Source organism: Argiope bruennichi, chromosome X1 (assembly GCF_947563725.1).
Source record: "Argiope bruennichi chromosome X1, qqArgBrue1.1, whole genome shotgun sequence".
Lineage (NCBI taxonomy): Eukaryota > Metazoa > Arthropoda > Arachnida > Araneae > Araneidae > Argiope > Argiope bruennichi.
Genome location: NC_079162.1, coordinates 59,966,514 through 59,991,534, shown reverse-complemented (window position 1 = coordinate 59,991,534; position 25,021 = coordinate 59,966,514). Strand labels below are relative to the sequence as shown.

General features: G+C 28.7%; 2 protein-coding genes across 4 annotated transcripts in view; one reads left to right on the top strand and one right to left on the bottom strand.

The window, feature by feature from the left end:
- The window catches only part of LOC129959133 (microtubule-associated protein 9-like), a 36,675-nt gene extending 28,086 nt beyond the window's left edge, over positions 1-8,589 (top strand). For all 3 annotated transcript variants that reach the window (XM_056071957.1, XM_056071956.1, XM_056071958.1), the window contains exons 7-9: positions 346-491; positions 5,929-6,137; positions 8,509-8,589. In XM_056071957.1, the coding sequence (XP_055927932.1) occupies positions 346-491; positions 5,929-6,137; positions 8,509-8,510 (357 nt within the window). In that variant the 3' untranslated portion in view covers positions 8,511-8,589. The remainder of the gene's footprint in view (positions 1-345; positions 492-5,928; positions 6,138-8,508) is intronic.
- Positions 8,590-10,776: 2,187 nt separating this feature from the next.
- LOC129958321 (transcriptional repressor protein YY1-like) lies at positions 10,777-23,711 on the bottom strand. Its single transcript, XM_056070719.1, has 7 exons — positions 23,105-23,711; positions 16,075-16,198; positions 15,934-15,991; positions 15,694-15,852; positions 15,317-15,486; positions 14,221-14,650; positions 10,777-12,717 (listed from the first exon to the last, which is right to left on the bottom strand). The coding sequence occupies exons 1-6, from the start codon at positions 23,586-23,588 to the stop codon at positions 14,638-14,640; spliced, it is 1,008 nt and encodes a 335-aa protein (XP_055926694.1). The 5' UTR covers positions 23,589-23,711; the 3' UTR covers positions 10,777-12,717; positions 14,221-14,637.
- Between the last annotated feature and the right edge of the window lie 1,310 nt (positions 23,712-25,021).

Below are 25,021 nucleotides of genomic sequence, written 5' to 3'. Positions count from 1 at the left end.
GACAATCTAACATCTATAATAAAAGTTATAAAGAGAGCTAGATTTGCAACGGAATTATTTATGGATATTTTAGACAATTATTAATTAATTGATATGATAATCAGTTATTACTATTGTTAATAAATATAACAACATTGATAATTGTTTGAGAAAATATTGATAATAAGAAAACATCCTTATAATCATTGCTTCGCAAAATACTAAATGAGTTCCATCTTACATATTGATTGGTATAAATACTAGAAAAGATTTCCATCCTTTTAAAATAAAAGTATATATACATATTTTTAAATAACCTGTGCTAGTTCAATTTTGTTGAATAAATGATGGGCTCTTTTTTAAAAGGCATTTAAGGCTTGGAAAAAGAAGAAAGACGAAACGTTGAAGCAAAAGATGGCCGAAAAGCTTGATAAAGAGCAAGAGCAGGTTGTAGAATCATTAATGGAAAAAAAAGAAAAAAAGATGGAGGCTGAAGCTGCTTTTAATGCTTGGTATGTCAAAGCTAGAAAAGTGTATATGCTAAATTATATAATGAAATTTAAAATCTTTTATGTAAATGTAATGAAAATTTGAATTAGTCACGATTTATTTTTACAGGAAAATAATTTTTTCAGAATGCCTTTTCTTGATGAAGAATTAAATTATGTAATTAAAATATATTCTGCAATAAAATTTTGAGTTAATATTAGGCTGCGGGAAATCTTTGAAATGAAAGTTATTTTGAAAATGCATGTATATTTAAACTTTTTCTGTAGTTATGGATTAAGTTTGTTTTGAAGTTTTAAAATTTCAGTTTTTTAATTATATATTCTCTGTAAATTTTCTTAAAATTATTCTACATTTGTAAGATTTGTTTTTGAAGAATTAATCTAATCGTAATATCTCATTTTTTTATGCACCACTCAAACTAAAGAATATATTTTTAGCTTGGCAAACGTTTTCAGTATAAAATAGTTGCCAAGATGGAATAAAGAAACTTCTTATTTTGGAATATCAGCTTTTACTAATATGTAACAACTTTTGAAGAATTTTAAGCAGATGATCCTTGTGTAACTTAACTGTCCTAAAAAAGGCTACGTTTTAAGAATCCGTGACATGCAAAACAAGTTTAGTTTAGTTATATTAACGTCCCGTTGTGAAGCAACACTAGGGCTATTTTGGGACGGACCTCGTAATTTTGAACCGCGGTCAGATGACGAGGACGACACCTGAGCTGGCACCCACCTCTCCACACCAGCGGGAGGACGTTTGGCATGACGGATTTAACATGCAACAGACCCCCTTACACAACGGTTCTTCGGTGGAATCGGGTCTCGAACCTGAAACCCTACGGCTCACAAGCCGAGACCTTACCACCAGGCCCCCGCGGCATGCAAAACAAAGTAATAGTATGAAAGGACAAAGGCTGGTTATCAGATAAATAAAGAAGCAGACTTTTAAATTAATTTGAAATGAATGTATAATAAATAAGGAACCAGCCTTTGTAGTAGATATTAAATTAATTTGAAATATATTTCCATGAATTAAAAGTAATATTTTTTATTAAAGTAGTTTTTGCCAAAAAAGTATGTCATATTACTATGTCATTAAATATCGTTTTATTTTCCAAAACTACTAAGTGACATTAAGCAAGGATGTTTTCTTTTTTGATATATTTATCTTCTGAACTTAATCATTTAATTGAGCAATTTATATTTTTAAGTCCCTCAAGTACCCTTCTTAAAATCAAGCAATGACACATAAACATGTCGAAAGCAATACAAATGGATGCATAATAAATTTTGAAAAAAATCACAAGGTAAATAAGATTTTATTTTTATTAAGTAAAAAATTACACATCGACCGCGCTAAAATTAAGATTTGGTTTGACGTGTATATACGTCGAACTGATTACTGCACTGATTAAACACTGCAATGTCTTCTTCATTGTGCTTTGTATTTAAAAAAACTATATTGGTTGCCTTTAGCTGAAAGATCGTATGTGGCTCTGAGCTCTTGTTAAGTTTTTTTCTTTTTTTCTTCTTTATTACTATAATTGGAAGTATGTTGATCTAATGAGACAGTTTTACTTTTTAAAAAAATGTATTGGTGTATTATGATACTTTCCCATTCCATATATTGTGTGAAGATTTCCTTAGTTTTGAAAGAAATATCTTCTGCTCTTAAAAGCTTTTGCTGCGTTATGTGCTCCTGAGAATTTCCTGAGTTTTGTATTGGATTTGATTTGCTCTTATAAGCTTTGTGCTCTGAGAATTTCTCTAACTCTCAATCCATGTGTTGCATAAAAGTACTGTGTTATCTATGGTTATCTATATTTGGCAATAATAATCTATGGGGATCTACTACATAGATAAATTATATTAATTCTAATGAAAGCTTTAGTACTTTTATACATAAGTGTGAATATATAGTGAAAAAATATCTCTTTAATTTTGTGTGTGTATTAAGAAAACTTCAGAATTTTTCGTTTGAAAAAAGTTTAATTTCGTTAAAAAAAATTCATTTCAACTAACATATAGAAAAATTATAAAATATTGAGTTATTTAAGTGATTAGTTTTAGTTTTATACACCATTGATTTCTATAATGATTAGAAAGACAGCTGAAAAGTGATGTGAATAAAGATTATAAAAATATGTATATAATCTGAAATTTGAGTTTTTATAATTACAGAACTGTATTATTATTACAAATTTATAAGACTTGTTTTGTTCACTCAGCAATAACAACAAAATATATTTGTTAGAAACATCTTTCTTAGTGGGGACTATAGAAAAACAGCTATTTCATCACTAAGGGCATTTTTTAAAAATTTATATAATTTAAATGTATGTTTCAACTCTTAATTCATCATGCTTGAATTTTAGAATTCATATGTATAATATAAATCAGGCAGATAATAGAGATTGTATTATTTTTTGCAACTTCTTTAAGCTTAAAAATTTATTGATGAGATCAATTGCACAGTTATTGAATAAAAACATGGAAAAGCATTATTTGTACTTCTTCTAGAATGAATATTGAGATGAGTTTGTATATGAATGAATGTAATAAGTGTCACTGATAAATATTTATGTATGAAGAACATAGCAAAATTATGTTTTAGTAAAGAGATTGTTGACATGCATTATTTAAGTTCTTAGGAATTTAAAAACAGTGTCTGACTTATTCTGTTGATTACTAATTTTTGGTAGTGACTGTTGCTTTTAAAACGGATCTTGATGAAGTTTAAATTCTTTTTTTAAGTTTAGCTTTCTGTCATTATAAAGATGCTAAATGAAATAATATGATAGTATATTTTTTTGTAACTAAGTTATGGCCAACTTTTAGAGGAAGAGGTTATCTATATTTTATTAATTCATAATTATTTCCAATAAGAAATCCTTCACAAATATGAATTAAAAATGCTGTAATGTGTTAAAAACGTTGCACATTAATTAAAAGTTAGGATTTATGCAGTACGGTATAATAAAATATAATAGTGTATATGTTACGGCCAAAGCCCGAAATCGGCCAGATCGCGAATTGGCCGGCCAATTCGCGATCTGGCCAACGTTTCTGTAAACTTACCGGCCAATGTCCGATCTTTTCTTGATTTCGGGCTTTGGCCGGCCAATTCGCGAAATGGCTGGGGACGATCGGCCAAAGTAGAAAGAAAGGAATCAAGAGCACATTGTTTTACACCCTGTTAAAAATGAAGTATTTAAAAATGAGTACTTCTGTGTACTGTTTTTTTTTTTTTTAAGTGCAACTGTTTCAGAAACGAGTTCAAATATAAGTGACACGTCTGAGTTAAAAATAAGCTTGTAATATATAAAAATATGATCTCGTGTTATTCTGTTCTCATATTAAAGCCATAATAGAAATTATTCAGTGAACGTGTATACTTTAACAACGTGATAGCGTGAAGATTAGATTTGCGCCCTTCAAAATGAAATAATTATATCTTGAGCAAAGGCGTTGCGTATCATGTATGAATACAAAGGCAAATTGAGTATTCAGTTTTCAATTACCTTTAGGGTGATCCTTAGTCTTTTTCTGCTCCATGGACCTAATATTAAAGATCCCAGATCACATTGTCTCCCGAAATATCGCTTCAAAAAATATGAAATGTTTTGCAAAGGCAAATAACAAAAATAAGGGCTAATTAAAACAAATATGAAGGACATATAGTTTTGCTATTAATATCAGTTAAAGACATTTCTTTGTTGGCGCCATCTGTCGAATTTCTCCTACAACATGTCCTTATTTATATTTTATACATGAATGTCATTATATTTATTTACCACTAGTCGCCTTTGGCGACCAGCCGGTTCACCAGTATTAATGATCGCTAAAATTTTCAATTAATGTAAATTGCTCTCTTAGTAGCTTTTTCTGCAAAATATTTTTGACCTTCATATTTTGGTAGTTATATGATTCAGTCGTACTTTTATGTAGGCCTTAAACAGTTCTGTTTCATTGTACTACTTTCCCTAATGTTCTGTCAGTATCCATAAAATTTCTACTTTAAACTAAAGTGGAAATGTTAAACTGCAATCAATATAAAAGCTTTTTATATTAAAGCTAACCATGTCTTTTTTTTAAATATGAAAACTGAAATCAGAGTCGTTCAGCAGTGAAATCTGACCGATTTATGAAGTTTTTATGCATCATTTTTATAATCACAGGCCAATCACTGTCTAGAAACCCTGCAGAGGATTAGCGTATCTTCATTGAGACAGTCGGTGAAGTGGTCTAAAATCGCCAGTTTTTATTTATAGAAGTGTGATATTGAAATTTCATTAATCAGTCAGTTTTAGTAATTGATTTAGTTGGTTGGAGTTCAACAATTTTTATTAAAAATATTGGTGTCTCAAGAATATTTTGTTAAATATGATTCAAAGGATAGAGGACCTATGTAAAAATTTAAAATTCCTGATTCATCGGAGCATTTATTGACTAAAGTTATATTAAATATAATTATTTAGTTAATTTAGACCATTTTATTAGCAAATGTATGCCCCAAATTAGCTGATGGTAGCTGATTAGAATGATTATCCTAAGTATATTAAACTATGTTTGCCTTAAATTAAATTGTTTTATTGAATTAATAATATAGGTATTGTCAAAGCTCATAGAAAACTTTTCCTCCTTTTACTTTTCAGAAAATATCTTATTTCATTTTTTTTTTTTTTTCATTTTATACAGACACTTGCAGAAAATTACAATTTTGTTTATTAAATTTGCAATAATAGTTGATTTATTTTTTAATTTAAACTTCTATCAATGTGATGGCAACACGTTGATAAAAGATATTTTTTTTTAATTTGACGTGCTCATGCAGATTAAATTTTAACATAATTTAATCTAAGCATAATTTATAAATTAAATTTTAAGCTTTAATTAAAAAAAGCTTTAATTTGATGCAAAAATCGATTTTGTGCTGTAATATTTTCTGGTTATAGCGATAAAACGCCGAAATTACGCTTAATTTTTAATTAAAATTCTAATTAAAAATTTCAAAAAATCGCTCCAGGGTGCACATTTTCGAACTCCAAGATATATATATGCCAACTTTGATAACTGTTTGTCAAACGGTTTGGACTGTAGAGCGCCAACACACACACACACAAGCTCGCGCGCACAAACATACATTCAGTTTTATTTATAAGTATAGATTATCACATCGGGCTTTGGCCAAGGATGCCCGGCCACTTCGCGAAATGGCCAGCCAAAGTAGAAAATACAACATTAATTGCAAGTATTTCGGACTTTGGCCAGTTCGCGAACTGGCCGTAACATATATATAAAATAAGGAATTAAAATTGCATTTAAATTTACTGCAAATGTGCAAAATTTGATTTTAAACTTTTTAGAAAAGTGTCTAAAACTTAAGTGTGCTTATTTGATATCAATAGTTGTTAATGAATTTATTTTGTGATTGAAGGAAACAACATAAATCACATCTCATAAAAATGGAGAAGAAAAAAAGATCTTGGGTTATGCAGAAAAGGAAAGAAGAAGAAGAGAAAAAACTCACAAGAGATCGAGAAGCCTTAATTGTGTATCACATGTGGCTTGAGAGCAAGATTTCTGTCAAGCATAGTACTTTCAGTCCTGTGAAAACAAAACCCCCTTGGACACCGCCAGGAAAATGTGAGCAATTTTTTTCTTATCAAAATACATCATTAAATAAGATAGCTTCAAAAATATCTATTATGAAATATAAAATATTTCATCCCAAGAAGATTGAAATATGCTTTGATTTTTTTCTGTTGGTAATAAGTAAGCATCGTGAGTTGCAGAAATGACCAAAATAGGATTCTTGTAATAAAATATTCATCCCATTAATTTTTAGTTATGTCAATTATAACATTTTCCCCTTTTCCTATAACAAAATAATTACACACACACACACAAAAAGCCAACCTGCATGCCCATAATTCTAAAATTTATTAAATTATAATCAGTTTCATAACTAGAGCGAGTGCCCTGAATGCCATTACCAGGAGCAAAATTAAGGAATTAGATCGTTGCATTTGCAATAAGAGTAAGTATCATAAAAAGCAATTATTGGGAAAAATAAAAGTAACTGTTATTTTTCCGATCTTGAAAGATTTCAGTTGCTCTTTTGAGTGTTGGAAATCATAGGATAAGTCTATTTTGCTATCTGGGAACCAACTCGAGCTAAATTTCTCAATACAAATTTTTTATGTTTCAGTAATCTGATGTTCTAAAACGCATATGTCATAGCATCTATATACATAATGAATATGTATCAGCTTCTGGAATTCGTAATATTTACGAATAAATAATTACAAAACGAAGAGAGCTAGATGAATAAAATTTAGTACAGAGATTTGACATGTAAAGTGTATGTATGTATCAAATTTGGAAAAAAAAAAAAAAAAAAAAAAAAAAATGGCGAGAAGGTGACCGACCATATGTACTTTCACAAGCATGTAAATATGATAATTCAAAAACTTAAAATTTAACTTAAATAAATGAAATTTAGTATATGATTTTGTGACTACAATTTTAGTTCTATGTCGATCTTTGATTTTAATTGGTCGGGGGAAAAGGCGTCCACATTCGGTTTCTTGTGCTTATGTATTAGAAGCATCCCAGCGATTAATCGCATGCTAATAGGTTCTTTCGTAATTATTTTTCGCCAATGCATGTGGCTAATAATATACTAACACTGGAGAGTACGAGAAATTTTCAGCTAGGACACACTACCCCTTGTTTTAAAATTGATCGCTTATTCAATCAAGAAATGATTTGTATCAATTTTTCAATTATGTTAGATTCTACCAATTCTGGTAGGTAGGAATTTTGGTTCTCATGGAATATTTTTTGTTCTTAAATGTTTTTTATTTTGTATTTTATAAATTGCAAAATAAATTTTGATAAAATGATATATATCCTTGAACAATACTAGATAAAAGAAATAAGGTTGATGTTGCGTATTTGTTAATATTTATTTTAACAAATATGCAACATCAGTTATGTATTTATTTAACACTTTCGAAACTGTGTACGAATTTGCATTTGTCTGACGGCTTCAGTTCATTATTGGCAAAGTAGCAAGATTCAGTTCTCACAAAACTTTCAGATTTTAATTTTACCTTTATAAACTTTAGCATGATTACAATTTTGTTCAACTGTCAATAAAGAATCACTGGTCAGAATAACTTGAATATACAAAAAATGGAAGTAAATAGTTCAAAACTTTAACAATAGATAGCGCTTTGTACATGTATCCAGGTACTCGTAACTGTAACACTCATTGCGTGGGTTGCCAGCTTAATCAGTCTGTACTGTTTGATGCTTAACTTTAAAGTTTTTTTTAATTGGAAAATTCAATGAATAATAGAATTTCTAAGTCATTCGGTCTGTGACACTTGACAAATATTTGTCCTTGAGGTGGATGGGCATTCAACTATCATTATCCAACAAACTGGCCATCACGATCACCCGATCTTAATTCCGCATCCAGAAATCACTAAGATTATTTAATGTATTTTGTGTTCAGTTGCCCGATTTCAAACTTAGCTGAGATTAAGAAATGCATTAAGCAACAAATTCACAACAGCACACATGCATTCCGATTTGTTGTGGAACTAAAGTTATTTCTTTGCTTGACAGAAAAATGGTGGACAGCACAATGATCGTTTTTTGAACGAGTCTCGCGACAATTAAAAACAAATTTCGTTTTTTCTATCCTATATGACACAACTTTGTCTTGATGGAAGTGTGCCACAACTGTCGAATGACTTGGAATCGAACAATAGTTTAACTTATAACAAATGCAATTGTCACATGAAATTATCAGTGTCACTGACATGCACAGCACCATCTACTTCAAAGTTTGATCTTTTCTTTCTGCCATACTTTCGGCGCATATATTCAGGGTATTCTGACCAGTGATTTTTTTAAAAAGTCGAACTTTATATGCATCACCTTATATATTGATTTTAATATGTGCATGTTGATAGAATAATAAGGAATTCTTATCTTTTTATAGGAAAGCCTATTCTTTGTGATGCAAAATGACTTTTGCTGTTCGTATTTGAAGAAATATCTGTTTGCTGTGATAAACTCTTACATCAAAAATTGTATAATTAAATTTTATTTTGTATATTTTTAAAAAATGAGTTATGCTTTCCTTAATAATTAAGCCAGTAGAAATATTTTAAAATCAAGTAAATATCAGCTATCCATATAGACTGCAGGCCACAAATTATAAAGCTCTCGCTTTAAAGCATATGCTATAGCTAGTACCACTGGGACTATTAACAAAACTGTTCAATGTTACTCGACTTTCTTCATGGGTCTGGTTGATCCTCTCAATACGACTCCAAACATGAGAACATATGTTTGAAAATATTAACTATAAGAGTTTCACACACGTAAAAGTGGCAACAATTGATGTAAACAATATGTAGAAAGCTAAAAGCTCACTGGTGAATAATGCAATATGGATTTCCATGAACTTTTAAGATATCCCACTGGTTCAAAAACGAATTTTTCAGCAAAAAAAGAAAAAATCAGATAAATGAAATAGCCTTAAAAAGTCACTATTGGAAGAAAGGTATATATAACCATTTTGAAAGAACCCCCCCTTCCCGATTAATCAATTAAATTTCAGCACAATTTCCAGTGTCAATAAAAATAGCATAAATTAAAAAATAAGGAAAATATTTATTTTATAAATATACTTCTCACAATATATATCATTTAATAGGCCACAAGATAAAAATTTTTAATATTTTATGAACATTCGAAGTTGTTAATGATTTTTTCCCCCAAAAAATTTCTGTAAAACATGATAAAATGAAAGCACCTTAAAATCATAAGTTTATTCTTTGACATATGTGTGGCAAGTTTCATGAAATTTTATTGTATTGCTTGAGATATGTTTCCCAGGAGTCCATCACAGTGAAACCTCATTCTTCAGAAAATGCATTTAAAAAGGTATTAGGACTTTAGTTAATCTAAATAATTAAAAACAAATATAAACATTTCAAGTATTTTTGGAGAACTTTACGTTAAAGATAGAATAAATCCTCCATTTCCCGATTGAAAAATATCACTATATCTGGCTTTATTTTTACTTGTTTAAACGAAACAGTCGATCTTACATATATTAAAAACAAAGACCGTTTTAGAGTCTACAAAGTTTGAGCTTTATTTTTAGATCATTAAAAAAAAAAAGGAAAGCACCTTTATAACCTAGTCAGTCGGGCACCTTAAAGTCATAAAATATTTGGAAAAACAAGAATAGTTTCAAAGCTCAAGCTGCTCGTAATTCAAACATATCTGCTTTTCAATAGATGAAAAGTGGGATAGCAGTACTGAGGAGAAAGGTATGCAACATCGTCTTCTAATGACTTGAGGAGATTTTTACTAACTGGTTTACATCTTACCTCAGGTCACAGTATCAATCGTTATCCGATGCCACTGAAAATCCGATATGTATGTAGGCAATAACAATGTATTTTTAGCTATGATAGGCGTTTGTTGAAAAATGCTTGAAAGTGATGATAGAGAACATAAAACTTTTCTTCCACATTAGCAATTGCACTTGCTTTTAATTTATTAAATACTTAAATCTGATTATCAACTTGCTATTGAATTACTTTTACTTTCAGAAGAGAAGTATAATAGACTAAGCATGGAATGAAGATTAAATATTTTGCATAAAAGCATAATAAACAATAACAATACTTTTTACCGAACATGGCAGTTAATATTTTAAAAATTAGTTGACTATAAAATTTAAATACCTTACTATTTTATAAAGTAAATAACGTTTTTGAATATCAGAATTTTGCTTATATTAAATTTTTTTAAGAGAGAATATTTTATAATTTATTAAATTAGCCATTAATAAACTGTAGACAAAATGCTTCTTAATTAGTGCAATATATAATATGAAAATGTTATATAATTTTAAACAAAACAGTTTGTTTCTCACTTCATCCAATCATCTATTTCTTGCAGAAACAATGTCGCAAGTTTATCAAAATACAAACTTAAAAAACTTTATACTTTTTAAATCAAGTATTTGTGAAATTATTAAAGCACTTTAAATTCAAAACGAAATTATAATTATTTTTTATTTAATGTTTCACTAAGTTTATTCAATTTATTATATCCTTCCAATATGTAATTGCCAATTTAAAATGTGATACCTCTAACAATAAAAAACAACAACAAAACAATCACTTTAGAAAGATTGCTTTAATTTTAACAAATAAGTGATTCATTCAATGAATATAATATGAACATCATATACGATTGATACATATATATAAGTTTAAACAAAAAATAAACTTCCATGTTTCCTGATTTATTTCAATTGGGAATTCATTAAATATAATGAATAGCTTTGAAGGTTTTCAATTTTTAGATAAATGCGATTACATTTAACGAACATGTGTGAAAAATAATGTCTTTATAATTAAGTAAATTCATATTTTCTTACATTTTCATTCAATGCAAACATGACAACCCAGATAATTTCCTAGTACTAATATGGCGTTTTGAATTTAGATATGTAAACTTGGTAATCTAAAAAAGTATGAATTATTCAATATCAATCGTTATGCAAAAATTAAAACTTTTTATATATAAATTACATCCAATAATATAAAGATTTCTGAAACAATCTTTACTTTCCTAATACAAGCCACATTTTATTTAACCCTGCTGTTGTGTTCGTATTTACTACATGTATGTAGCGTTCGAGTCAATATGACCCGATTCAGAAAACAAACCTTTTTTTGCAGTATGTATCAAAATCGTTGCCAGAAATTCAATTATTAGTTTAGCTAAATCAATGTGACTCAAATTTATGCGATTCAGTATTTTTTCTCTCACATTCACAATTCTTTTACAGTATATCAGAAAGTGAAATACAGCAGGAAAAAAAAAAAAAAAAAAAAAAAAAGAAACGTTGCAATAAGAGCAAATAGTTTGACAACTTGCAAATTTTGACCTTGCATGCTATCGTTTGTCATGTAATCAAACACATGTCAATGAAACAGTTTTCGAAAACGGATAAATTAAAGAAACTATTATTATTCTTTTCTTTTGAATTATTCCAAACAAAAATGAGCATATATGAGTAAAAATAAATGATTATTTTTTCATTGGGTCATATTGACCCGAACGATACATTAGGTATACATTGAAAAATATTCCTTCGAAATACAAATAAACATAAATCCCTCTGGGAGTACATATTTATATTATTTACCAAAGATGTCAACAAGTTTCATGAAAATATACCTGTACTATATTTTTTTTATCAATGCATAAATTTTATTTCGGGTCATATAGACTCGACCAAAACAGCAGGGTTAAATCATTACCACAACTTCCAAAATTTAGAATACAATTCAACCAACATTTTGGTTTTCAGAAAAATGAGAAAATTTCCAATATTCAAAAAATGCAATGTTGAAATTCGTGCTTTTTTTTATATTGATGTATTAAAAACCAAAAAATGTACGTACGATTTTCAATTAATCATAAAAATGGAACCCAACTAGATACAAAAATGTAATAGCCACAATTAAATATTTTACAATTTCAAATGAAATACTGTGACTTCTAATGTTGGAAACATTAAATTACATTATCGTGTATCAGTTTTCAATTTTTAATGTATAATTTAAGCAGTGTTAGTGGCTTGATTAAAATTGTCAAGTTTAAAATCAAATAAAAATTTTTTTGTACCAGATGCTTAACAAAGCTTGCATCTTATGTCACACATGTGAATGTATTTGCGATAGGAATGAGAATTCTAGACAAAAAATATATTTACATCATTTCATATTTAAGGTGGGAGATCTAACAGTCAAATAACAGTAAGAAAAATATCACTTTTAAAAGCTTTCAACAAAAAAGAACAAATTATGAACATTTTATACAAAGTTATGAATATAAAACAATGACAATTTTTACAGTTTCATTTTCACAAGGTATTTCCACTCTAACATTGTAAACAAATGTTTGCACCAATAACCACATTAGATCATATTTACTTTTTGAAGTTGGCATGCTGCTCCATAAACATTTCTCTAGAATTCTCTTTAAAACTACGTAATGTTCTTTAAAATTGGCCACTTTTCTAAAGTCAAGTGAAGAGTTCATATACAAAATGGGTATAAAAATCACATTTTTCAGCTTTTCAGTACTTCCTGAGGCAAGGATCACAAATTCAAATCTGAAAGAAAAAAAAAAAAAAAAAAAAAAAAAAAGAGTAAATGCTAAAGCTTACTATTCACGACATACAAATAATATATGCAAAGTACTTAAAATTGACAACTTAAATGTAAAAGATACCAGTTTTATAGTTTCAGTTTACCAGTTTCAAATTAAGTTAGCAGTAAAAAACTCCCTTTAACAGTACTTACTATTCATTTAGAGAAATTTTCAAGAATAATCAATATAAAATCAAATACCATAGAAAACCTACTATAATTTAAAGCAAAACAGCAGACTTGAACTAAAAAATTCTATGATTTTTAAATTTTAACTCTAGAGCAAAATATTAATTTTTTATAATTTTCATTATCAATCCATAAAAATGATACATGCTGAATTCTAACAAGTCACTATACTTCTAACAGGAAAGTAACAAAGTTTTAAAAATTAAAGTACTAAGAATTAATAAAGTTAGATTTAAATTATGTACATCCCAATCATAAAATATTTATTCAAACAATTCTTACTTAAATTTTATCTCTAATTTATATTCATAATATATACATTATCTATTAATATATATATCCTGATTTATATGAATAATAAATTATAACGATTTATATAAATACGCAATCACTGAATTACATGTATTCTTCAAAATTCCAATTTGAGTTCATTTCCTAACCATCTGAATTATCTTAATTAAAAGTCTTATAGTTGAATGGAGGACATATTCTTAAAAATAATGATGATAAACATGTTTACATCGATAGTTGAAGAAAATCTGAGAGTAAAATGAATATAGTAAGCACTTCTTGTTAATACAAAATTCCCACTAGTTCCACATAAGCAAGTACCACTGCTCACTAGGATTTGGAATCGAACATGTTCTTCCAAAAATTAGTGTAGTGCGAGGTTAATAAATACAGTCTTAAATTTAGTTTATTAAGTTTTATATAACATTGCTCCAATTGTTATGTGATGAGCATGACATGAAAGTAAATGCATATCATAAAAATAATTCAGATGGGTATGTAACTGTTAGAACTTTGACAAATTAAAAGATAAAATACAACTCCGATATAAAATAAATCTTAACTAACAAAAATATAATTTTAGGGAGCTATATGGATGTAAATAACAATAAAGTCATTAAACATTGGAGAGCTGAGTTTACATGTCAATTTTATCTAATCTTTTACATCTATGGTGGCATTAAATTATTTAAATTCAAGTAATTTAATGTCAAAAACATTTGCCAATTGTCTTTTTCAAGGAATATTAATCTTTTGTAAGTGTTAAGAAGAATGCACTTCTTCAGATGAATTTCAACAACATTTATTCTTATTTTACATCTGTAACATACAGAAGAACAATAAAATTGTCATTAGCATGTAAGTCTTTTTAATTAATTACTCTTTTCTTAAAGCAATTAGTAATTTTTTCTTAAAGCAATTAAACATATAAACTATTTAATTCATCAAAATAATTTATGACATGGAAAACATCATGATTAGCTCACCTTAGAAAGTAAAGTTAATTGCATCCAGTAGAGATTTAACCCATAACCTCTGGACCTGAAGATGGAAGCTGATGAAAGGATGCTTCAATTCACTTTGCCTAAAAGGATCCTTTTGCTTTGGTAATGAAGAAACTGTACCTTCTTTCTTTATGAAATATTGCACTGATTTTATACACATCTCAAATATATCTATGTTATTCATGCACATAAATAATTTAAATGAAAAGATTCTTCACAGTTACGAATAATGTACCTTACAAAGAAGTAGAGAAGAAAATTCAAATTATAAAAATCGAAGGTTGCTGATAGTTCCTTTTGCAGTAAATCCATGTTTTTTACAAAAAACACCTGAAAAGGATCCTACTGGCATAGTAGCTTTAAAGCTGAACTTTTGATGATGAAACATTTTATACAACTTTACTTTCGGCATCTAAAAAAGAAAATTACATTATCAAAGGAAATACAAATATATTAAAAAAAATCAAATATTAATCAGTCTAAAAAAAAACCCCATTATCTTTAATATGAGGAGAATAATGTGAAATATTCATGCCAGACACCATTAACTTTGTAGAACAGCATCAGGAAACATAAGTCAGCTCTAAGCCAAATAGTATCAACACATTTATGGCATACAAGAGTTTTCCAATTTAAGACAAAATAGGAATGTAGGAAGTAAAAAATATGCAATAATTAAAATGCTACATATCAGAATGTGCTATCTCTGGTACATTAAATAACTTAATCTACCTATGCCAAATTAGTATAAAAACGCTCATTTCAATTAAAAATCTTTTGGCCAGTAAAGAGGTTTTATATTCAAAAGCCAAATCTTAGTTTCAAATAAAGTCACTAAATGAATACTATAAATATATAATTAAAAACTGGTAAAATATGGGTAATTACATAGATGTACAACTAGGCAAGGTTCATAACATGTTAATGAAGGGTAACTTGCTATTACACAATCGCTAGGCATTACCTATACTCCAAAAACAGATAAAATAACCCACATTTCCACAAATATGTATTTAAATGTAGGATTCAATGCACAATACAACAATTAACACCAATAAGTATTTATACAAAAACTTACTTTGCTTTGGCATGTGTAAGAATGTGAGATTTAAGGTTGGTTGACTGTGCAAACTTTTTGTTACATCCATCAAAGGGACAAACATACGGTCGATCACCAGTATGTATTCTAACATGAGTGCGAAGATTAAAATCCAAAGAAAAACGTTTGCCACAACCTTCAAAAGTGCACTAAGGAGAAACATACAATTAGGCAAACAACAGCAGTAGTTTATTAGCAAGATTAAACTAATTTAAGGGGAAAGAAAGAAAGATGCCTTTTTTGTATAGCAAAACACACTTTTAAAAGTTTCTTTTTAGAATTTTAATATCAAATAGCTTCATCAAGCAATCTCAAAATTCCATAGAAAACAATTCTAAAATGATTTACCAACTTACTTGAAATGGTTTTTCACCAGTATGAACTAACTGGTGCCTTTTTAACTTTGAACTTTCAACAAAAGCTTTTCCACATTCTGCGCATACATGAACACGGGGACCATGGGTATGAAGATGCTTCCTCATAGCAGAGTTATCCCGAAACATTTTTAGACATCCCTACAAAATAAATACACACATGATAAATTCATAAATAAGGTTAAAAATTTCACATAAAAAAAAAAGGGAACATATACAGACCTTATGAGGACAGGCTATTGTTCTGGACAAATCATCAGCTAGTTTCCGAGGCTTCATTCTTAATAGAAAGAAGGCAAGTTAATATAAGCCTGCAAATTAATTCTATCTGAATAATAGAATAAATAAATATGTAAAACTAACTTGGCAAATTCAGCTAGTTGCTTTGGGTCACTAAGGTCTACTCCTGGTAAACCACTAGCCGGGATTTTCTTTCCAGTCATGTATTCTGTATAATCAGGATCCGGTTCAGGAGTGGTAGGTTCATCTAAATAGAGAAAAATATTACTTACATCAAACTATTAAAGATTATATAAATATTTGGAGAGGCACTTTAATGCAAAGAAACATTAAACAAAATTTAGCAATTTGGATCTCGTCAAGAAAAAAATGAATTTGCTTCTTTATAGTGAACCATTTTTTAGTCTAGTACTCTTTAATTTCATCTGAATATTTTCAGACTGAGATTAACTGATTCTATTTGAATTCAAAAGTTAACCATTAACATAAAACTTTGTCAGGCAGTATGTTATCCTTACCAAATTGAGAGCTGGTAGTTCAACTTTTCAACAAGAATGGGGAATCCACAATTATTGCACTGCGAAAGTTTTGAGCAGAGAAAGGGTTAAAGGTACACACATGCCCCATTTCATTAAATTAGATACTGAATTCAGTAAGACATTTAGAAGAAGTGGAGAGTTTAGAAGATAGTCCATGAAGTAGCAGATCATCCAAATGCACGGACTTTTATGTTGTAAAATGTGCCACGGCAGAATTGTCTGACAATATATGAACAGGAGCAGCAGTGCTGCAAAGCTAAGAGAATAAAGGGGATTCCGCAGGGAATTTGGGATCTATATATCCGCACAAAAGGCAGGTACTTAACCGTTTATTATTACAGTGTTGAAACAGATAAATGATTAAGCTTTGCTACACGGCTGCTGGCATAAATGGAACATGGCTCACCATAGTTGCTATTTTCACTGCATGGCGACATCAATACGCAAAAAAGTCATATCTGGGTGATGCCAAATCCTTCTTGAGCACTCGACCAAGTTACTACATTCTTCTTATGTGACTGCTGATGGTCCACCACATCTCTCATTCTACACCTTTCTATTTTTTTTTTTTTTTTTGAAAAGGTTGCCTTGCAACCAGCTGGAAAACATGTACAGTCAATATAAAACAGATTGTCGCACTTTTGAGTGAGCACATTGTGCCTGCACTGTAGGAAAGACATGTTATCTGCCATCGCTTTCATTTATACAGGATGGCATCCGTTTAATTTTGTATGTACAGTCAAGACATTTATATTGAATACTTTCATACTAAAAACTTAGTGATAATTGAAGGCAGTAAGTTTAAACAGCTCTCATGACCATGAGATTTCAAGTTGTGAGGATACTTAAGTCTTGTGCGTAACAGGGCTCTCCAACCAATTTGGTGGATCTGAAAGATAACCATTTGAGAGACTGTCAGTAGCATCAATGCTGACATGCTACAACCAGTTGTAATATATGTAGTGATATGCTGCACTCGCATAATACTTTGTGATGATTATCATATTGGACATCATTTACTTTAAAATAAATGCATAGTGTCATGTTACTGTGACCTGAATACTTTCATACTAAAAATGCCTGCCTGTTTACCTCATTTGAAACAATGACTCAGTGATGGGAAAATGAGCTCTTTTGATTACTTTTGGAATTATTTTTTCCTCTGCTTTAAAAAAGAATCTAATGTCCCTTTGATTATACTCACTCAACCCCAAAATATTCCCTAGCAATACTTTTATTACGAGATGTAATCCGCATATATAATGGAATGCTCCCCACCACCGGAAAACTGCAACCCTCTCCTTAATGGATTAAGACTATATCTCATACTTTTTTTTTGGAAACTCATGGTTTCAATCTTTTTGCTTACAACATGGAAAAGTTTCCCTAAGTTTTTGCATTTTTACATGCTTTTATATAGCTTGGCATGTTTCAACAATGAAATTTTGTAACCAAATTTTTAATCACTTCCCCATGTGCTAGAGTTGTGGAATTTACAGTCATTGACTGCTGATGATAACGAAATATTTAAATAATTTTAGATCTCTTAATTACCAATTTATATACTTATCTGCTTAGAATATTTCAATCAGAACCTCACGCTTTTATGGCCTTGTTTTAGCATCCATATCTTTAATCAAAAATTAAGGGGAAAATTTTAAATTATAAAAAAATTGGAAAATTTCTTTTTGAAATGTTACTAATACTAACTATTATTCCTATCCTAGTATTTATTCCTAGATATTTCGATCTGTATTAGATAATTTTCTTCATGATGAAGCGTTATATTGCTGTTTAAAATATGTATGTAAATTTAAAAGCCAGCAGATTTCGGTACAGAGTGACTGTGTCCGATTCCCAGATAAGGTTTAAGATGTTAAGTTTTACTTTTTTTTAAAGGTACAAGTAATATCATAAAAACACATACTATAAAGAAATTAATCTACAATGAATATCAGATCTCACCCTCCTTCTAAACATTAAGCAAAAATGAAAACATTAACTGTGATAAAAATTCTATGCCTCAAGTATTTCTATCGGTACCTAACATATTGACGATTTTAATTCACGTTCGAAACAACACATTAATAAAAGCATGTTTCAAGATTTTGACACATATCCACGTTTCGAAAAACATTTTTTGAATCATGTCTTTTGGTAAACACAACTTAAAAACACCAAGAAGGATGATATTTGGTATGTGGTCTTTATATCAAATTTGTAGATTTCTATCAAATTTTGAATGAAATACATTCAGAGGAAATCTGTCATTCCGACTGTCCAAGTATAAGTGAACATGATAATTATAAAATATAAAGAAACTAGATAGATAAATCTTTATACACAAGTTTAGTATCTAAAATGTATATTTTTTTAAATAGCAAATTTTGAACAAAATCTATCAAAGGGTTGACTGTCGGTCAGTATTTTCACATGTGTACAAATGTAACAACTCACAAACACAATGACTAAAATAAATGAAATTTGGTATATGAACTTGTACATACTATTGTAAGCTCCAAGCTAAATCATTTTCAGTTGGTGGTAGGGATGTCCAAAATACACATGCGTTTTTTTGGCACTTGTTATTAACCATATCCGAACAACACATTCTATGAATACTATCAGGCAAAATGATAATATAAAAGTACTGATTAAAGTGGTATTCTTAAGAACTATCTAAATATAAAGAGTTTAAAATGAAACAATGATTCACACAGCCCATGATTATAATACTCTTAGATATTAAAAAGTAATGGCATGTAATAAAAAATATTTTGCTTAATTGTAATTTTTGAAGATAGATTCATAAGAAAATACTTTTAAAATGGCTAAAAAGTTTATACCCCTATTCATATTACATTTTAATACCTTTCCCGATCCTGTTTCGAGTAGTGTAAGCAATTTTATCAAAAAATTGACCTAGAACACAATATGAATATTTAAAAATTAGAAACAAGATGAAAAGATGCATAGCATTAGAGATAGTAGAATTGAGAAGATGAGTTTCTGCAACTAAAAACAAAATTCTGCTTAAAAAGTTAAAATTACACTCATTATGTGAATAGTAACATTTACTTAAGCTAACTAATTAAAATTTTGGAAGGATTTTCCAAGATATGCTAACAGCAGTGAATATAAATGTTATATCACAAATAAATATAAAATAATAAAAAAAGCATATGTCTGTTAATAATTTACAAAACAAATTATCAATAAAAATGTTTTTTTTTTTTAAATACAATTTAAATACGGGGGGGGGGGGGGGGGAAGAGGCTACATTATTAGTTTATGCACCGTTTCTGGGTTCAAAGTTTACTTATTTTTGATAGCAGAAGGGTGGGAGAAGCACTTAGAGGAATGCTAGGGAAGTTGGAATAGAATGTTTCTCAATCTCAACATTCATATTTTAGAAGTCTTCTTTTGAAAATTTCAATTAAGATTAAGCAAAATATTGATTATCTTGCAATTTCATAAAAATAGCTACTGAATTTATAAAAAACTTTAAGCATTTTAAAATACAGAAAGTTTCCTTGGCAATAGCATTAATTTTTTAAATAAAATTTTAACTATGTTTTAAATTATAAGGCAATTTTTCTTTCAAGGTACTGAATTACAATGCCATAAATAAAATGTAATACATGCTTAATTTTACTGCAAATAAATAAATACTACTAAAATGAATGTTTTCCAAATTGAACATAATAACCTTATAAACAGACTTCTCATTAAGCTAAAGTTCTGTGAATTATTACATATTTTATGTTAGGATAAATATTTATTTCCAATGCTAATTTTAACTGAAAAATATTATTTCAAACTGTTTTCATGAGGCAAATATTCTGTAAAAATTAAGTTTTAATTTAACAACCAGCAAACTTTGCTAATTGAGCTGATACACCTGAAGATACTTTCTCACAATTATTTTGATTGGATCCGATTTTCCTTATTAATTCTGATACTAATTATATTTGACTTCCTCTTTCAATCTTCTTTAAGTTCATCACAAATCAATTTAAAGCCTTTCAAAAACTTTTTTGGGGGAAGGGGTTAAAATAGTCATAGAAATAGTCATCTGTTTAAAAAGCTTAAATGTTAAAAAGTAACCTTTAAAAAGTAACACCTCATCTAGTCTCGAAAATTTATTTGAAGTTACTTTCTTAAATAGTTTCAATTCCAAATTATAAGTATAAAATACAATAACAGCTATTTCAAAAAAATTTCATCAGTTCAGTTGTATAACAAGATTAAAACGGATGAACTAACCAGTCTCCAACTGGCAGCTATTTAAATGAATAAATATAAAACAAAAATATTCAATAGCAATAAGAGTCAATTCTAAAAAAATAAATACATTAATTTTCTACGTTCTAATACATGACAGGAAAGTGTAAGTACAATGATCTTCATGACCCTTAGTCTAGATCAAAAGGTTTTAAAAACCATAAAAATTAGATTGATCATCATACAAGGCTTAAGCAACATAAGTTTATTTTTTAGATAATATATAAACAATTTTTACACAATTATTTTGAAGTTACTAAAAAAAAGAAAAGAAAAGAAAACGTGACCATTTAATTTTTAAATAATAATTTCAAAATTTAATTATTGAGAAAAATGATGGAATAGAAATAGATAGCTTGAGAACTGAATGCATATCTGCATCAAATTTGATTCAGGACCAACAGTTTGTTTTTTATCCTATTATATCAAAGCATCCGACAGAAATTGCCACTTTGTTTTTTTGGTCAAAAATACTACTTATATATAAAATATATTACAAGAAAAACATAAAACAGAAATTAATTAAATAATTGAAGCATTCATGGAAAGGCCGAATTTATAGCCAGCAACTAATTCATTAATTTGTCAATACATAATTGGGGAATTATAACTTAATTGGTTAAAAAATCTTTTATATTTAAAACTACAATTAAATAACCAGTCTTGATTTGTTTTGATATCTATCTAGAGACAATCAGATTAGAGACAAATAGATTTCTCCTACTTTGACATGTAGTAATGGAATTTCAGATGGCAATAATAATTTTTTTAAAGTAATATCAACTCAAAAATACCGAAATACTGAGCAGTTACTCTAAAAGATAATCTGAAAACATTAATAGCAATTATCTAACCAAAGGATTAAGAAAAACACTTCAACAACAAGTTTCCAAAAGAATATTACTTAGTATCAATCCTTAAATAATATTTTTCAACCTACCACAAATGTTAATAAAAGAGAAAAGTCTATTTTGTAATGATAAATAACTTAGAATCATTTTTAGAAAATAATATATCCAGCAACAAATTAATGTCCTGAGGATAACTTAAATACCTCATAAGCTAACATTTATCAAGGCAAGCAACAAAATGCAATATACAAATATTAAGATAACATTTAAAATACTTATAAAAATTCTCATTTAGTTTTTTTTTTATAAAAATATATGAATGTAAACATTGCAGAAAGTTCAGCATCTATTTTCAGTCAATATCAAATTTGCATCTTGAATAATAAGTTTTCAGGCTTTACAAATACAAGCCGAGGCCTTTAAACTAAAATTTAAAAGCAAAAAAAAAAAAAAAAAAAACATAACATCCTACGAGATTTCTTTACGATTATGTTATATATCATAAGTACTTTCGTTTTTAAGCATTTCTTAAGTGTGTAATATTTATTGAGTCGAAAATCCAAATTTCGATTTGACAAGCTAATCTATAAAAATATAACTTCATAACAAAAAAAAAAATTAATTTCAAATCAAAATGTTTGAAGTGACGCTGAAACGTACAGGAATTAAGGTCAATCTTTAAGTAATATTTATAATTTATCAGTATCTACTTTAAGCTTTGACAGTGACTGACATTCATTTATTTTTTCTTCTTCAAATAAATGACTGCTTTTTATTTTCTATAAGTGACCACTGGTTTTTTTACATATACTTACTATAAGTAAATAGACCATTCAAACCCTAATTGTAGTTTAAATGTGTTAATTAATAATTAAGGAATTAATAATAAATAAATTTGTTAATAAAAATTAAACACTGATGTGCTGTGTTAAAAAAAAAATAAAATCGGGGAATTCTCAAGCGAGGATAAGGATCAATCTGAAAATACAACGCATTCCATTTATCCCTATGTTCTTGAACATGCTCCTTCCTAACAGTTAATGTTAAAATGATACGCATGTGAAATAAATATCAGATATTTAAAAATTAACAATCAAAAAGGAAAAGAATGTTACATGAGCAAGAATTTCTCGTTATTTAAGTTGTATTTAATTGCTTCACATATAATCAGGGCAAATAAACATGCCCAACATCAATCATCAACCAATTTACAATGGCGGATCGCCGCCATTTTGAAATAGTAGCCATTTTTAAAAGATAGAAGATGGCGGCGCCCGTAAAAACATTATTTGTCAACAAACGGTAACACGTTTACCTCATGTGGTCTGATAAACTGTTGCAAGACATTCAGTTACATACTAATTAGATAAAAAAAAACACACTATAACAAAACAACAATTTTCTGTAACCGTATAAGGTACTAAAAGGGTAATAAAGAGAAAGCATTTTTTTTTTCAAATAAAAATTTTTAGCACGTACCTTCATCTGTTTCGGACGCCCACATAGTTACAGAAAATTCACCTTCTAAAGTTTTTATCTGTACTTGCTTCTGTTCCCATCTCCGTGAGCTTCGTTCTATTTCATACGTGAGTTCATTTTCTATTTTGGCTTTTGCTAATTTCTTCTTTTTGCTGCGTTTGGATGTGCCAGGATCCGTTTCTAAAAGCTCTTCTTGCGAAGGCACAGACATACTACTATAAGCAGAATACACATCTGAATCATCAACGTCAACAACAATTTCTTCCTGGGCATGTAAAATTAAGTCATCACTATCAGGTTCACGTAATGATTGTAGAGATATGATAGGATGTGCATCAACATTTTCAACACTGGGGTCTACACTTCCAACTGGTAGTTCCACAGGGATATCTTCCAATTCTACTACCTCGTTTATTCCAGGTTGTAATTGAACTTCTGCAAGACCATCGGAAGATGCCATATGGTTTACAATGATAGCTGACATTTCAATATAAATAACATCAAGTACCACAGTGCTTAGTTTAGGAGAAAAATAAGACTAGACTACGTCACGTGATTACTCTGAAGTCAATGAAGTGAGCGTTGAAGATCATAGTAACCCGCTCCTATCTTGTCACACAAACGAAAGCGATACACGGGAACGAGTTTTGCAACTCAGTATCTCCGCAAGAGGGCACTATTTCTCTAATATGGCATTTTTCACTAAAATTTTGAAATTTCTAGATATTGTTTGATATAACTGTTAAACAATTTATAAAATTCAATTATATTTTTAGAAAATGACATAAATGTCAGAAAGAGCATAATTTTATTTAACATTTGATTCTTTGTCGTACTAGAGCTACCATATGGTTGATAGATGTAAAGAAAAGAAAAAATTACGATATATCTGTCGGATAAAAACCGAAAATGATTTGTGAGTGATAGCTTTTGTCTTTCTATAATATTTTACTTGAAGGAAACCCATTATTTTATTAAAAATAGTTCTTGCTTAAAAGATGCTGGTTATATGATAAATGAGTGGAAAGAGGTAATTTATATTCATAATTTCATAATCCATGAATTCAAATACAAAAATTTACTAACATTTCTTTAGATTCCAAATTTTAGATAATTTTAAATTAACATTTTAATTAATATTGAAAAAACGACGATGTATTAAACTTGATACAATCCTGTCAATTGCATACATCCTCATGCTTTTTTCTATGATATTTAGTTCGATTCTCTTTCGAATGGAAAGTTCCAATTTCGCAAACTGCAGTTGCAAAGTAATGGTTACTTGTTCCTTTCTTTATTGCCCCCCCCTTTTTTTTTCTTTTGCTGTGATTGCCGTCGTGACTATATACGTGTCTGAAATGCTGATGAATATTTTTATTTAAAATATTCAAAAATGATTTTTTAGTTACTTTGTTGTAGTAAAAACACGCCTTTTGGATATTAATTGATTGAATCGAAAATTCGACACAGGACTGAAGTTTTTGTGTCAAAATTATATATCAAATTTCATGCATCTAGCTTGCTCTATTTCTGAGTTATCGCTTTTGAGCACACAGGAATGGATAAATTAACTGGCGTCCAACATTTTGACAATAATGACTCAAAATTTGATACAAATTTTCAAGTGTTATGATAAATCTATTAACCTTACACCAAATTTCTCTCATTTAATCTCTTTTTTTAAAAAACTTTTTTCATGTGAACATGATGGTATAGAGAGAAATAATGACTTTCATAATTATTTTTTCCCCAAAACTTGAAACCTTAATACATTTTTGAAGTAAAAATCATATATGAAAGTCAACAGAAGGGCATAATTTCAAGAAACTTTTTTTTAGCTTTAGGGAGGTTTTTGTTAAACTTTAAAACATTCACAGAGTCATAAGCACAAAAAAATTCACAGAATCAAATTATTCA

Excerpts from the sequence above, each read along its gene's own strand:
- LOC129958321 (XM_056070719.1), bottom strand. The coding sequence starts at position 23,588 with ATGTCAGCTATCATTGTAAACCATATGGCATCTTCCGATGGTCTTGCA. Across the intron at positions 16,199-23,104 it reads GGCGTCCGAAACAGATGAAG|ATGAACCTACCACTCCTGAA; the intron begins GTACGTGCTAAA and ends TTCTCTATTTAG. Across the intron at positions 15,487-15,693 it reads CTGGTGAAAAACCATTTCAA|TGCACTTTTGAAGGTTGTGG; the intron begins GTAAGTTGGTAA and ends GTTTCTCCTTAG.